At 54.8% G+C, this 15,783-nt stretch overlaps 2 protein-coding genes across 2 annotated transcripts in view; both read left to right on the top strand.

The window, feature by feature from the left end:
- Positions 1–1,953, top strand: part of CARD10 (caspase recruitment domain family, member 10) — a 26,820-nt gene extending 24,867 nt beyond the window's left edge. The window contains exons 19-20 of the mRNA XM_010860626.1: positions 258–536; positions 763–1,953. Of these exons, the coding sequence (XP_010858928.1) occupies positions 258–536; positions 763–1,003 (520 nt within the window). The 3' untranslated portion in view covers positions 1,004–1,953. The remainder of the gene's footprint in view (positions 1–257; positions 537–762) is intronic.
- A 3,732-nt stretch (positions 1,954–5,685) lies between these two features.
- Positions 5,686–15,783, top strand: part of MFNG (MFNG O-fucosylpeptide 3-beta-N-acetylglucosaminyltransferase) — a 15,730-nt gene continuing 5,632 nt past the window's right edge. Inside the window, exons 1-5 of the mRNA XM_010860561.1 lie at positions 5,686–6,152; positions 10,691–10,739; positions 11,100–11,202; positions 11,647–11,800; positions 14,763–14,848. Of these exons, the coding sequence (XP_010858863.1) occupies positions 5,898–6,152; positions 10,691–10,739; positions 11,100–11,202; positions 11,647–11,800; positions 14,763–14,848 (647 nt within the window). The 5' untranslated portion in view covers positions 5,686–5,897. The remainder of the gene's footprint in view (positions 6,153–10,690; positions 10,740–11,099; positions 11,203–11,646; positions 11,801–14,762; positions 14,849–15,783) is intronic.

Below are 15,783 nucleotides of genomic sequence, written 5' to 3'. Positions count from 1 at the left end.
GGGGTGGTGCCCTCTGGGCCCAGGAGCAGAGGGTGACCCTGGGCAAGCCCCTTCCCTTCCATGGGTGTCTTTGCACCTGTGAAATGGGTGGCCTGGGGCACTCTGCCTCAAGTGGCTCACCCTGCAGAATTTGGCTGATACATCTGATCTGTTCATCCTTGTCTCAGACTTGCGGCTCCCCTGGGAGCCACCTGGGGCTGCCAAGGGTGGGGTCAGCGCCCTCTGCAGATCGGGGTCTAGGGAAAGTGACTTATTTCCCTGGGTCTTGGGCTTTCCCTTCCAGTTCTTTCCTTATTGCCAAGGTGGATGGGGAAGCTGGACCCTGTAGGGGGATGTTTTAAGGGGGCCCAGTCAGGGGGCAGGGAGGCTAGGGTCTCTGGCCTGGGAGTAAAATGTAGCCTTGACCACCCCTCCCCCGAGAAGAAGCACTGCCTGTTGGAGCTGGGTGCTCGGGGCGTGCGGGAGCTGGTCCAGAACGAGATCTACCCCATCGTCATCCACGTGGAGGTGACCGAGAAGAATGTCCGGGAAGTCAGGTGAGTTGGGCCGGGAGGAGGGGTAGGGACCCTGTGCTTCCTCCTGTTTGGATGCCTTGCTCTCTCTCTCTCTCCATCTTTTCGTTTGCCTTCTGTCTGTCTCTCTGATTCCCTCTGTCCGTCCTCCCTCTCTGACTCTCCATGTCTTAGTCCATTCCTTTCTCTCTGTCTCATTGTCTGTCTTCATCCCCTGCTCTGACCACAGCCTGCTGTCCTCTCTCGGCAGGGGTCTGCTGGGCCGGCCGGGCTGGCGGGACTCTGAGCTGCTGCGGCAGTGCCGGGGCTCAGAGCATGTGCTCTGGGGGCTGCCCTGCTCCTGGGTGCAGGTGCCCGCCCACGAGTGGAGCCACTCGGAGGAGCTGGCCAAGGTGGTGCGGGGTCGCATCCTGCAGGAGCAGGCCCGCCTTGTGTGGGTGGAACGTAGCAGCACCAGAGGCGGCGGCAGCAGCAGCAGCAGCGAGGCCTGAGGGCCCCCCTGGAATGCCTGTGCCTTCCTCACACACTCCAGAAGCCACCACCGGGAACCCTGGTCTGCAGTGGAGCCGGGTCCTCCCCATCCTGAGCCTTCCTCAACCCTGGAACTCGACGTAGGGCCCTCGGCTCTGGGCTCTGGGCTCTCTCACCCATAGGAGCCCCTGGCCAGAGCTCCCTCCCACCCCTGGACTTGCTGCTCTGGGCCTTCCCCTGGCCCTGTGTCTCCACGGACCCTTCTCGTGGGTCTCACACACACATCTGTGTCCTGTCCCTCATGGCGCTCCTCAGAGCATCTGCGTTCTCAGTCCTGTGCGTTGGTTTGCACACTCAAGATCCCACAGGGTGGACTCGAGTCTGCCCCTCCCCTTGGCTCACGAGGTCTCCTGGCTCCACAGCCTCTTATTATTTTTTTTTGGCCTCACTGCGTGTGGCATGCAGGATCTTTGTTCCCTGACCAGGGACTGAACCTGTGCCCTGTGCAGCGGAAGCACAGAGTCTTCATCGCTGGACCGCTGGGGAAGTCCTCCACAGCCTCTTCTGTTCACAGGAGCCCCTGGGCCTGTGGTGTGGGACACCCAGCCACGCAGCTGGCATTCCTTGTGTTCACCTCCACGGGGCATTGTGGCTTCCCCAGTCCACTGTCACTTGTGCCCCTCGTGTCTTCCAGTCACATGTGTGTCTGTGGTTCTCCCCTGTGTAAATGCCATGCCCCCCACCCCCGTGACCCTTAGGACACTAACCCGCGTGTGTTCCTGGTGAGCACACCCGAGGACCATGGTCTCACAGCACCTGCGCCCCTCCCTGCCCTGCCTCTCAGAGGGATGGGTGGGGAGGGGGCCAGCCACTCTGTTACCAGAATGTACAGCTTGTGGATTTTTAATGGGCTTTTTTTTTTCCCCTCAGAAGCTGCACATTATGGAACATTAAACAGTTTGTCATAGAAGCTGGTGGCCTTTTGCTTGCTTGCCTCCCTGGCCTGGGCCCCCTTCCCCTCGTCCCACTTGTTGCCACCCCCAGCTCAGGTTGATGCCACCTTTCAGGTTCCTGCTCGCTCATGGGGAGGGTCAGATTTCTCTCCTGACTCATCCTGGAGCTGCCTGCCATCTGTGCTGGCATCACCTTACCTGCCCCCAAATGACTGGAGGAGGGCCCCACAGATGGGCCACCCCTGTACCCAGCCCTGCCTGTGTCTGATCATCAAAGAGATGTCTCCTGGAGCGGGGATACCTGGAGTGGTCTTAGGCTAAGGGCCTCGGCCACTGAATCCAGAAGACTAAGAGCAAACCCTCAGTGTACTGCCAAGCCCGTGAGACTGCTTCACTGGAGAGGATGAGCACTTCCAGTGGGAGATATCTAGGCAGGCTTACTGGAGGAGGTGCTGCTTGAGCTTGGGGTGTGGGATTCCTTTCTTCAGGAAGCACTTAAGGGACTCGCATGCCTATGTTGTTCCTGGTCCTCCTAGGACTCTCCTCAGTCACAGTGATGAACTTGGGCAGGCTCCAGGGAGTTGTGGGGAGTGGATAGACTAGGTGGAGGGAACCTCAAGAGCAACGGCTCAGTGGCAGGAAACGGATTGAGATTGGCCACTGGGGAGTGGTAGGAAATGAAGCTGAGAGGTCCAAGTCCAGGGGTTGGGGGCTGCTTACATTTGAAGTCTGGCTCAGATATCATTTCCACAAAGCCTCCTGATTTTCCCAGGCCTTGGAAATTCTGGGCCATGCCATGCTCTGCTTTGTGGCCAGATGGTGGGTCTCTATGGGTGGCTATTGGCTCCCTGGCCATGGAGACTGGGTTATGATCACTGGGGTAAGCAAACCACCCCCTTCTTGGCCCAGTGCTTGGTCTATGGACATACGAGCCTGGGTGAAGTTGCAGGTGCCCAGTGGCTGGTCCCATGTTAGGTGCCCTTTCCATGGGGGTGGAGAAGCCCACCAACCCCAAGTCTTATTTTGTCCCCATCTTATAAATGAAAGTGAAGTTCAGAGAGGTGAAGTAACTTGTTCAGAGTCACACAGCTAGGGATTTGAACCCTGGTCAGTATGGCATGAAGCATGGGTTTATCCCTTGGAGATGCCATTCTGTGAAGATGGGCTGTGAGGGGGCCTGGCACAGGGCTGGGCCATAGAAGGGGGATTCAGAAGGGTTGGTTTTCCTTTTCTCTTCCTCTATAGTGCTAATGCAATTCTCCACGCATCTGGTATTTCCTGTGTTTAACAAGAAAAGTTTGAGTGCCTACCATGTGCCAGGTTCTGTTCTAGGTACTAGGAATTCAGTGAATAAAAAGAAATCCCTGCCCTGATATTCTCATGAGGAAGACAGACAATAAATTAATAGGATGTTGGAGGATGAAAAGTACTTTTGGAGAGAACACTGCAGAAAAGGGGCCCTGGGAAAGAGCCTGGAAAGCTGGGAAGGAGGGGGAAGGAGCTGCAATTTAAATAAAGTGTTCTGGGAAGGCTTCATGTAGAAGATATTTGTGTAGACTTGAAGGAGGTAGGGTAATGGGGGAGTTAGATCTCTGGATCTCTAGACCTGGCAGCCTGGGTAGAACTAATTATTTTGAGAGTCCATAGAGTTGGGTCACTGATTCATTTTATTAACTTCCAGTGAATCTCATTTTTCATTTTTAAAAATCTAATTATTTTGATCCCTTCTTTACAAAGAGGTAAAAATCACTTTAAAATACTTAGTAGTAATATAGTATGAATTTATTGTCTGAAGGTCAGTGATTTTCTATAAAATCATGAAACTGTAGCTTAAAGAGAATTGTCTCTTCCATCTAGTCTGAGATGTGAATGCTAAGGCTTTCAGGTTTTTTGGTAGCATTATGTTGGTAGAACCAGTTGATTTGATAGGCCAGTTGATTTGTTTCTCAGGACCAATATCACAGGTATCTCGGTGGTAAAGAATCTGCCTGCAGTGCAGGAGATGCAGGAGACTTGGGTTTGATCCCTGGGTTGGGAAGACCCCCTGGAGAAGAAAATGGCAACCCACCCCAGTATTCTTACCTGGACAATCATCCATGGACGGAGGACCTTGGTGGGCTACATTCCATGGGGTCGCAGGGTTGGACACAACTTAGCGACTAAACAGAGGCCCAGGCAGGAACCATGGGCAAAGGTCTTGAGGTGGACGTGTCCCTGAACTGGTCAGAAGCCCACTGGGTCTGGAGTGAGGAAGCAAGAGGAGAAGAGTATTAGCTGGGACTGGAGGTAACAGGGGCCACCCTTACAGGGTCTGCAGGCTGGTGTTGATCCTTGGCGTTTGTGAAGCCATCAGGGTTCTAGCAGAGGGAGGACAAGACATGAGTGACCTTGTACCAAACATGATGGAGGGATTTCTTTGGTGGTCCAGTGGTTAAAAATTCACCTTGCAATGCAGAGGACATGGACTCGATCCCTGACCTAGGAAGATCCCAGATGCCAAGGAGCAACTAAGCCCATGAGCCGCAACTATGGAGCCTGCGCTCTAGAGCCCACTAGCCAAAAGAAGAGAAATCCCTGCTCACTGTAACTAGAGAAAGCCTGAGCGCCACAATGAACACCCAGCACAGTCAAAAATAATTAATAAATTAATTAACTTAAAAAAAAAAACAAGACAAAGGTGGTAGCTGCAGAAAGCCCTCTGTCCACTGGGCTGGCTGGGAGAGAGGAAGCAGTAATGACTGCCGAGCAAGATGGACTACGGTGGGTCACAGCAGGACAGGGACCCTCAGGGGCCTTCTGTGGGCCAGACAAGGGCCAGAGACCTGGGTTCACCAGCTCTGTGGCTGAGCTGCTGGATCAGCTTGGATCATTCTGAGCTTTATATGTTCAGCTATGAACTGGAAATAATTCTAGCTCTGTTGTGAAGACCGAAGAAACTGGGCTAACCATTGTAGGGGCCCCAGAGGCTGGGAGACTTCCTGGAGGAGGGCCACTTGAGCCAAAGCCTTAAATGGATAAAGACCTACTGTACAGCACAGGGAACTCTGTTATGTGGCAGCCCAGGTGGGAGGGGAGTTTGGGGGAGAATGGGTACACATGTATATGTATGGCTGAGTCCCTTTGCTGTCCACCTGAATCTATAAGATCTTGTTAATGGGCTATGTGCTTAGTTGCTCAGCCGTGTCCGACTCTTTGTGATCCCATGGACTGTATCCTGCCAGGCTCCTTTGTCCATGGGATTTTCCAGGCAAGGATACTGGAGTGGGTTGTCATTTCCTCCTCCAGGAGATTTTCCTGACCCAGGAATCAAACCTGCATCTCCTGTGTCTCCTGCATTGCAGGCAGATTCTTTACCCACTGAGCCATTGGGGAAGCCCTTAAAAGGCAAATAAAATTCAGCCTGGTAGAGGAAATGTGGGTGAGGATGGCCAGGGCTAGCGGAGGGAGGGGTGCACCCAGGAGGAGGAACTGTGTGAAGCCAAACCTGGGAGGCTGGCCACCGAAGATACTGGGTGTTGAATGAGCTAGGCCCACGGTCTCCGGGGAGTGCGAAGGCTGGAGGGCCCCTCCCTTCCATCTGGCACGGAGGGGTAGTTGTTGCCCCCACCCTCACCGCAGCAGCTGGCAGAGCCGGGGCTGTGCCTTCTGCGGGTGCCTTTTCCAGCCACCTCTGGGCTCCCCAGGGCCGGCCCGCCCCTGGGCTGCGCTGGAAGCAGGGGCGGGGCCAGGCGCCCCAGAGCCGCTGGCGGGAGGGCTGGGGAGCAAGCAGGTGGAGGGCTGGCGGCGGCGGGGCTACGGTGGCTCGGCCTGCGGGTCCGGAGCTCCGACTCCCACCTCTCCCCTCCCGGCCCGCCCGCCATGCCTGCCAGCCTTTTGCCTTTGCCGGGGCTCCCGCCTGACCAGCCTCCCCTCCCCGTCTGGTTGGGATTTGGGAGCTGAGCCGTCTGGGGCCCTAGGGCCAATGCAGTGCCGGCTCCTCCGGGGCCTGGCCGGAGTCCTTCTCACCCTTCTGTGCATGGGGCTCCTCTCCCTACGGTACCGCTCAAGCCCGTCCCCGCAGCGTGTGCCCGACACCCCCGAGCTGAGCCCGCCAAGCCCTCGGCCCTCCGAGCTGCAGCTCCACGATGTCTTCATCGCAGTCAAGACGACCCAGGCCTTCCACCACTCCCGCCTGGAGCTGCTGCTCAACACGTGGGTCTCCAGGACCAGGGAACAGGTGACAAGCGGGCGATTGCGGGTCCCAGGAGTGGCCCCTGGTCTGAGGGTCACAGAGGCCTTTCTACCGCCGACCTGGGGGTTCTCTGGCGGCCCCACAGGAGAAGCTGCTCTCCCACCTGCCCTGCCTGGACTGTGTTCCCGCTCCTCCTCTCTCCCAGGATGGGGTCCCCTGCGGCTGTGAGTCCCTCACTAGCCCAGGAGCCGGGCACTCCTGACGCCCACTGCTTGGTCTTTTGGGGGCCAGGCTACCCTGGGCTCCTACGTCCCTTCTAGGGGTCCCTTCATTCCCTGGTTGTTCTGGAGCAGGCTTCGTGCCTGCCCACCCTGGCCTTGGGGGCAATGGTGGGTGTTTGGCAGCTGGACAGAGGCCTCTGGGAGGTCCTGACTTTTGACAAGAGCCCTGGCCAGGCTGCCCCCAGGCCAGGCTCTGAGTGCTGTCCTTTGCCCTGGCTGAGGGTTCAGCACAAGGGCTGAGCCCCTGAGGATGGGACGGTCTGGGTGGGGCCTGTTTGGGGAGAGGGGTGAGGGGCATCCTTTCAGAATTCCTGACAGCCCCTGCCATCATCCTCTGCTGCCAAGGGTGTGCCCCGAGGCAGTGGCATCTCACCTCCTGTGCTCCATTTCCTGTGGGGCAGTTTCTGAGGGATAGATGAAGTGGGTGTGTGCTGTGGTGAAAGCAGTGATGAGCGAGAGGCCTGCCTGGCATGTATGGTGGGGATGTGTATCTTTTTCACATGCGTGTATGCTCACACGCATGGAGCCAGTGCCATGACAAGAGGTTTGTGTATGACGGGGTATGGCTTTCTGGGGAGGCAGCTCTGAGTCCCCTCTGGCTCTTCCAGCCCCATACCCAGTGCCCTCCTCAGGCAAAGTCAGTGATTTGGGGGTGTTGGGAGTCATCTCTAGGCGGGTAGAGGGGCAGATTCGCTTGTATGCGCGCGCGCGCGCACACACACACACACACACACACACACACACACACTGTCCCTACTTTGGCGGCTGGCTCAGTGGGAGGAAGTGACGAGCCTTTGGTGGGGGGGTTGGTGATTGGAGGCTCCTGGAGACCAAGGAGGGGGGAGGTGGTGCCTGGAAGAGGCCAGGGCCCACTGGGGAGGGGGCACCTTTACCCTGATTTCCTGGTCCTGATATCCTGCCACCCTGGATTAACCCTTTCCTTGCTGGAACCCCCAACACCCCCCCCCCCCCGCCGGACTCTTCCCTGGGACGCTGCGCATCTTCTCATCTTGGGGGAGAGTCTAGTTCCGCTTGCGGAAGCCACCAAGCCTGGCCCTCCCTGCAGACCTTCCTGTTTATGGTGCTGTCTGTGTGTACCCGGGAGCATGGCCTCACGTGGTCGGAGGCCCTTTCCTGTTTCGTCTTGATCGCTACGATGGTGCCCGTGCTCTGGATGAAGATACTGAGGCCAGAGAGGAGGAAGAGCTTGCCAGCATCACCCCAAAGGCCCAAAGGGCAGAGCTCAGTGGGCCCACCTCTAGGCTGGGGGCCCTCCTTCTCTGCTGAGACTGGGGACCACAGGGCTGCCTGGTCACTTGGGCTTTTAGCCTGAGTGTTTGGGCCTGGCAGGACTAGGCCGGCAGAGGAGAGGCATGCAGACACCCTCTCTGTGCTCTGAGGTCAATCCCAGATGCTAACCAGGCAGCCAGAGGGAGTACCTGCCAACTGCTCGGCATCTAAGGGACAGCATATCGGTGCATTACTCTACTGAACCCTCACAATAACACAAGTGGTAGGTATTGATATTCCCATTTTTCAGAGGGGGAAACTTAAAAATTCCCATTTGTAAGCAGAGGTAGGAGATGTATTCACTCAGCTGGACATTCCCACTTCCTCCTCCCCTGTCCCTAGCACAAGGGGCAGACTCTAGAAATCTTGTCCTTTAAGGCAGATCTGAAAAAAAAAGGCAAGACACTCAAACTGAGGAAGAAGAGAAGAGACAGGGAAACCCACTCTCATCACTACATCTGGGCCCCCTTCATTTCCACCCTTTGGCTCATCTCTCCCTGTGACCTCGGCCAAGGCCGTCCCCTTTTCAACCCTCGGTTTCCCCAGCCGCACAGGGCAGGAAGGTATTAGAGCCTCTCTCAGCTCTGCCATCAGGAGCAGGCCTGAGCTGGTTAACTCCAGGGCTGGGCACCAGCTCCAGCTGGTTAAGGGCAGCCGGGTGGCAGGTGGGCCTTTGTGGCAGCGGGCTGGGGCTCATGTGTGGCCTTTGTCCCAGGCACAGGGGGCGGGCTTGGGGGAAGCATGTTTTGAGATGCAGAGGAGCCTTTCTCTTCCTCACATTCCTCGAGGGCAGGGGTGGGGGGAGGAACGAGAGCCCCACATCTCCCCTTCTCTGCAGCAGATGGCCCCCGGCACCCCCTCCCCTGACCCCAGCGGGCTGTCTGTCCTTTTGTTTTCCTGCAAGGTTTTAACCATTGTCAGGATCCCTCCTTGAAACAATCAAATGCAACCCTCTGCTCAGAGAAAACTCTGCCCACTGTTCTGTGCCAACCTCAGAATTCCCGGGGACTGAAACACCAGCCTCATGAGTCCTGCTTAGCCCCCAGACCGTGCTGCGGGGACCCCTCCTTCCCCCTCTCCTCACTAATTCATTCCCAGGCATTCCCTGGCCCATTTGGCCCACACTCCAGACTGGAGAGAGTTCCACTCTCTGGTGACTGTTTGGTGGCACAAGTTTGCCGGAGAGCAGGGCAAGAAAAGTCTGACTTACTTTACAGGCTCCCCCGGGGGCTGTGTTGAAAACAGCCTGGAGAGGAGCAGGACGGAGCAGAGAGAACAGGGAAAAGGTGACTGCAGCAAAGCAGGCAGGAGGTGACGAGGAGGGGATGGACTGTGGGCTGACCGTGGAGGCTGTACCCCAGGGAGAGGGTGTACCCCAAGCAATTTGAAAGTTCAGTCAGTTCAGTTCAGTCACTCAGTTGTGTCCGACTATTTGCGACCCCATGGACTGCAGCATGCCAGGCCTCCCTGTCCATCACCAACTCCCAGAGTTTACTCAAGCTCATATCCATTGAGTCGGTGATGCCATACAACCATCTCATCCTCTGTCTTCCCCTTCTCTTCCTGCCTTCAATCTTTCCTACCATCAGGGTCTTTTCCAATGAGTCAGTTCTTTGCATCAGGTGACCAAAGTACTGGAGTTTCAGCTTCAGTCTTTCCAATGAATATTCAGGACTGATTTCCTTTAGGATAGACTGGTTGGATCTCCTTGATGTTCAAGGGAATCTCAAGAGTCTTCTCCAACACCATGGTTCAAAAGCATCAATTCTTCGGTACTTGGCTTTCCTTATGGCCCAACTCTCACATCCATACATGACTACCGGAAAAAGCATAGCTTTGACTAGATAGACCTTTGTTGGCAAAGTAATGTCTCTGCTTTTTAATATGCTGTCTAGGTTGGTCATAACTTTTCTTCCAAGGAGCAAGCGTCTTTTAATTTCATGGCTGCAGTCACCATCTGCAGTGATTTTGGAGCCCCAAAAAATAAAGTCTGACACTGTTTCCACTGTTTCCCCATCTATTTGCCATGAAGTGATGGGACCAGACGCCATGATCTTTGTTTTCTGAATGTTGAGTTTTAAGCCAACTTTTTCAATCTCCTCTTTCACTTTCATCAAGAGGCTCTTTAGTTCTTTAGTTTGAAAGTTGGGTGGATAAAATTTGCTGACAGACTGGATGTGGGTGTGAGAGAAAGAAAGGAGGCATGGTCACCCCCAAATGTTGGGTCCCAGTAAGATAGGGTAGAGGGAGAGAAGCCCAGGTCTGGGGGTGCTCAGGTGCTCAGTGTCCTCAGGCTGGGTCTGAGTACCTGCTGGGTGGGGCTCCTGGGGGGAAGTCTGGCTGCGCTGGGAGCTGAGAGTGGGGAGAGGTCCTTACCTCTTGCCAACCACACAGCTTTGCTTCATCACCTAGCCTTCATTTTGCCATCTGCAAATCACAACGCCTGTCTGGAGGGTCAGTGAAGTCATGAGGGATCAGACGTGTGAAAGCTGTGGGTGGGGTGCCTCTTCAGTCTGGGAGGTGTGTGAGGGCCCTAACACTTGCACAGGGAGTTTGGGTGACTATGAAAGTTGTGACTATCTCCCCAAGTGGTTCGGTGTCCCAGCATGTGCATCTATCTACTGACACACACGTGTATTCGTGACTGTGGAGTGGCCAAGTGGAACTGTGATGTGTGTATGGTTGAAGAAGGTGTGATTCTACCAAGGGTGTGCGACTCTGGTCTGGTGGGTGTTGGTCTGTAAGGGGGCTGAATGTGAGACTGATGGGCTGATGTACAACTCGAAGCTGTGTGTCTACAAAAGCTGGGTTGTGTGTGTTGTATGGGGGAGGGGGTTGGGTAGCTGAGAAAGTCCTCTTGTCCTAAAGGAGTGTGTGACTGTGACAGGAGTGTATTTCCATCACTGAAAGAGGACAGAGGTCTGCTGTGTGTGTATCCACCTGAACTTGGCTGTGGGCTGACCCGGGACTCTCCTTGGCTGACCCCTACCCTGCCTCTTTTCTCATTCCTAGACGTTCATCTTCACTGACAGCCCAGATGAAGGCCTCCAGGAGAGACTGGGTAACTCGGGGTGGGATGGGGACCCCTCAGTTGTTGTCAGGGAAAGCTGGGGTGGCTGCCTGGGGGTCTCCAGGAAACACGACTGTCTACCCTTGGTGCACAGGGATTCCCCCTTTGCCCAGGAGGGGAGCAGGAGTCTCCCCTGGAGACGGTAAGGCCGTGAACACCTGGGTCCCAGCTCAGCGTGCTGTCCATTAGTTTCAGGATTCTGGGCAGGCCAGCCCTCCCTGACTTGTTTCCCCTGTGTAAAATGGGAGTGGGTGGACTGCTCCAGGCTCTCTGAGGCCCTGCCTTGCTCTGCTTCTCACACTGTGCAGGGCTGTGGGGAAGAGCTGGGCTGACTTGTCCTTACTTCTCCAGGGTCCCACCTTGTGGTCACCAACTGCTCTGCGGAGCACAGCCACCCTGCCCTGTCCTGCAAGATGGCTGCTGAATTTGATGCCTTCTTGGCCAGTGGGCTGAGGTGAGTCTACCTTGGTCTTCACCTTGGTCTTAGGGGGCAGGCGTGACCTTTGCCTCAGGCTACTCAAGACATCCCATGACTAAATGGGATGTCTTGTCAAAAAAGTAAAGTTCTGGATCCTGTGAATTGAATCACATGTAGGGCCTTCTGGGATCTGTCTCTGGTCAGACCATCTGCGTTCAAATCCTGCCATTCTGGCTGTGTGACCTAGGGCAAGTGCCTTAACCTGCCTGAGTCTTGGTTCCCACCTGAGGAATGGGCACAACTTCCTCATGAGCTTACAGGAGATGCTGCTGGCACAAGGCTAGGCCTTAAGTGTTAAGCCCACTCCAGCCCATATCTCTTTGTTGACTGATTGTGAGGGTGCAGGGAGGGGGAGTCTGGTTGACAGGCAGCTCTTGGGAACCCCGTTCAAGTTCAAGGTCCCCCATTCCATCCCCATAGATGGTTCTGCCATGTGGACGATGACAACTATCTGAACCCGAGGGCGCTGCTGAAGTTGCTGAAAACCTTCCCCCAGACCCGCGACGTCTATGTAGGCCGGCCTAGCCTGAATCGGCCAATTCACGCTTCGGAGCCGCAACCTCACAACCGCACAGTGGGTCCCTCGCTGCCTCCTTTGTAAACTGGCCGCTGGGTGGCGGGGCAGGGCCCTTCGGGGGCGGAGTCGGGGCGGGGCCCTGAAGGGGCGGGGTCCTGCAGGGGACGGGTGGATTTTCTGGGTTTCAGAATTGCCTGCATCACTGTGTATCTCTGGGCTGGTGGCTTCTCCTCTGATACGGTCTCCTTCTTTATGAGACCGAGAAAGGAGAGAGAGAGGAGATTGACATAATGCAAGGAAAGCAAAGACTGGCACCGAGTAGGGCCTCAATTACTGAGGAGCAGTGGCTTGTCCTTGTCATACCGTGAGCATGGTGGGGTGAGCTGAGGTCTCCAGGCTCCACAATCAGGCTTCTAGCCACCTGGTATCACCATGTAGTTGGACGGTTTGTTAAAATGCTGAATCTGTTGGGCCAGGTGGCAAATTGCGGCTGCCGGGAGCCCCTGAACTCTCCCTTCCCCTAGACAGCTTTCCTCTCTTCAGATTTCACTAATCACCCACAGAGGTATTGGCACCTGGCACAAGAGGGTCCCCAGCACCCGCTTCAGCTCCAGACCTGAATGGACAGATTTAGGTTGCCAGATTTAGGAAGCAAATAAACAAAACCCCAGGGTATTCATTAAATTTGACTTTTGGAGAAATAAGAATTTTTTAGTATACGTATATCGCATGTTTTTCCCCCTGTCCCCAGAACCCACCTGGATTCCGGTGTTGGGGTGACCCAGGCCCCTAGGGCACCCTTGGCCCCCATGAACAGGAAAGCCATGCGTCCCCCTCTCTAGAGGCAATGTCTGGAGTGGGAGCTGTGCCCACTATGGGGCTTTCTCCCTCTCAGGGTCACCATCTGCTTCTCGAGGGAAACCAAGAGCAGGAAACACAAAACCTTAATTATCTGCAGCTCATCAGCCTCTGAGCCCTAATTAAATCCTTCTGGGCACCACCTGAGGGGTGGTGTGCATGAGCAAGCGGATGCCAGATGAGCCAAGGGGTCCCCCAGGTTCCCATACCACCTCTCCCTGACCTAAAGATTTGAGAGCTTGGCTCTGAAACCTAACTCCCAGAGCTCATTCCCTAGCCCCGCTCCCTCCTGGCTTTGTGACATTGACTGAAGTCATCTTGCCTCTCTGTGCCTCAGTTTCCTCATCTGTAGAATCAGTGAAAACAGTCACTACCTCATAGAGCAGTTGTGAGCAAAAGAATTAAATGAGGTCACCTATTCAAGGGCCAGGATCTCCTGGAGAAGGAAATGGCAACCCACTCCCGTATTCTTGCCTGGAGAGTCCCATGGTCAGAGGAGCTTGGTGGGCTACAGTCCATGCGGTTGCAAAGAGTCAGACATGACTGAGCGACTAAGCACACAAATATTCAAGGGCTTGGAATGCGATCTGGCACATGGTAGATACTAGTGAGTGTTTTCCACCAGTACCCGATTCAGCTCCATGGGATTCTGAAGAGTCAGACATGACTTGGCGGCTGAGCACGAGCACCTGACTCAGCCCAGCCTCACCTCTGAGCAGTGTTTTTCCTGTGCTGGGCACAAGACCCTGCTGGACACACCCACTCCTCAAGCCCACAATGTGCACCAATGCCCTCCTTGTCAGACACCCCACCAGCAGGATCCTAGGACTGCTCCAGAGTGTCCTGGCCAGTTCAGAATGTGGGTGTCCCCCCAGGGTAGGATGGCAAAGGGGGAAGGAGGTTTGGCTTGGGGTCAGTCCCAGCTCTGGGACCTTGGCAGGTGACCTCAGTTCTGTGTACCTCAGTCACCTGATCTGTAGCAAAGGGCTTGACATGGTCAGTGCTTGGGGCTAGGCGCTCACATGATCACTGCTGATGTTACTGTGGTTCTCTGGGAGTGGAAGCCCTGCTCTCATTAATTCATTAAACAAGCGTTTATTGGGCACCTCCTGTGTGTTAGGTCCCAAAGAACCCATTCATTCTGCCTAGTTGAAGCCTGACTTCTCTCTAAGAGGGAAGAGTCTCCAGAAGTAAACTCGTAGAGATCTCGGAGGAGGAAGACACTTCTGGGCCCGGAGAACCATCGGATTTCAGAACTGGAGCCAATGTTGTGCTCACAGGTGACATATCTGAGGTCCAGAGAGGGGCAGGGACTCTTTGAAGGTTATACAGCTGTACAGTGGAGGGGAGCTCAGTGTCAGACTTTCCAACTTCCCATCCAGCGCTCTTCTCACTGCTGAATCATGGGAGATAACCCAAGCCAATGCAACACACATCAGTGAAGCATCAACTGTGGACCTGGGAGAAGGTAACCTTAGGGCGCTTTGACTAAGAGACGGTACAGTTGAAAAGGTACAGTATTTCTCAAAAGCCTTGAAGAAATTCCTGGGTGAATTCACAGGTCCTCACAGAGGAGGTAGAAGAGATCTTGGGCCATGGTGATGCTAGGCAAGGGCTGAAAACGGTTTACACTCTAAAAGGGTGGTATTGGTTCGGATGTCAAGGGCTTTACAAGCTGATCGATAAACCCACTAGTGTTTACCATGTGCCGGATCCCATTCCAAGCCCTTGAATGTTTGCCTGCCCTTCTCTTTTTCCTTCATGGGCATAATTTAAGGTTATAACAAGACTCTGCATGCATGCTAAATTGCTTCAGTCATGTCCAACTCTCTGTGACCCTATGGACTTTAGCCCACCAGTCTCCTCGGTTCATGGGATTTTCCAGGCAAGAATACTGTAGTGGTTTGCCATGTTCTCCTAGGGGATTTTCCCATCCCAGGAATCGAATCTGTGTGTCTTATGTGTCCTGCATGGGCAGGCGGATTCTTTACCACTAGCGCAATCTGAGAAGCCTCATAGCAAGACTCTAGAAAGATGTGAAATATAAAGCTTCTGAGCCATGGCTTCTGAGCCATGTTGGTTGTGAGTAAGGGGAGGCCTGGCTGTTGCCCCCACCCCTAGGCTCACCCTACACTTTGGCTTTCCCCATCTTCCCCCACAGAAGCTGGTACAGTTCTGGTTTGCCACCGGGGGAGCTGGCTTCTGCATCAACCGCAAACTGGCTTTGAAGATGGCCCCCTGGGCCAGGTAAGCAGAGACCTACAGGAAGATGGGGGAGGTAGAGGTGTGCAGAGAGGAGGGATCGGCTGGTGTGTGGGTGGGGTGTTTGTAGCAGAAGGGGCTTGAGAGTGAGCTCAGGAGACACTACCTCTCATTCCCACTGCATCAGAGTTACACAGTTAGTGGTGAGCAAGTCACCTGTTACCTTGCCCTTGGGGGTACACTGCTTAGTACACTCTGCTACACACAGGCAAGATGTGTAATCTCTAAGAGCCTCAGTGCCCCATCTGTAAAATGGACCTGATAATACAGTGGCCAGTGGTTTTTGTAAGGGTTAAATGAGAAAGTGCCTGGGCTGGCACCTGGTAGGAGCCCAGTCAATATTAGGTTCCGTTTTCAGCCCTCTTCTGACCAATCACTGTCACAAGGGAGGTGAAGGCCAAGTGGAGGAACACTCAGAGGAGGGAGTAGGGCCTTCTACATAGGGAGAGGAGGGAAGGCTTCCTGGAAGAGGTGGCATTCGAGCTGGAATGGTCCTAGAAGAGTGGTGCCAGACTGAGGGGGATTGTGAGAGTAGTGGAAGCCCTCTGTACTGGGTAGGAGTACTGGTATTCTAGAGAGGGCATGACAAAGGTCTCTTGAGGTCTGCTGGGTAGTCTGTTACTGTTATTAACAGCCACATCAGTGTCACCACCTTGAATTGAGGGTTGACTCTGAGCCAGGCCTGTACTTTGCTAAGATTATCACAGCCCCCAGGGAGGAAGGGGCGTTGGCCTTATTTCTACTTGGCTGAGAAAACTAAGTTGCTGAGAGGTTAAGTAAGTGATTGGTTCAAGGTCACCCAGGCCCAAGGTCTCTCAGCTGCTGGGTTTGGCTCTAGGGCCTGCGTGATATGCCTCTGCAGCAACCTGCCCTGCCCTGCCCTGCCCTGGATAGGGGTGCCCTCAGGAGGTAGTTTGTGT

The sequence above is a fragment of the Bison bison genome, unplaced genomic scaffold (assembly GCF_000754665.1).
Source record: "Bison bison bison isolate TAMUID 2011002044 unplaced genomic scaffold, Bison_UMD1.0 scf7180017864468, whole genome shotgun sequence".
Classification (NCBI taxonomy): Eukaryota; Metazoa; Chordata; class Mammalia; order Artiodactyla; family Bovidae; genus Bison; species Bison bison.
The sequence above is the reverse complement of the archived record's forward strand: the minus strand, read 5'-3'. Positions and strand labels throughout refer to the sequence as shown.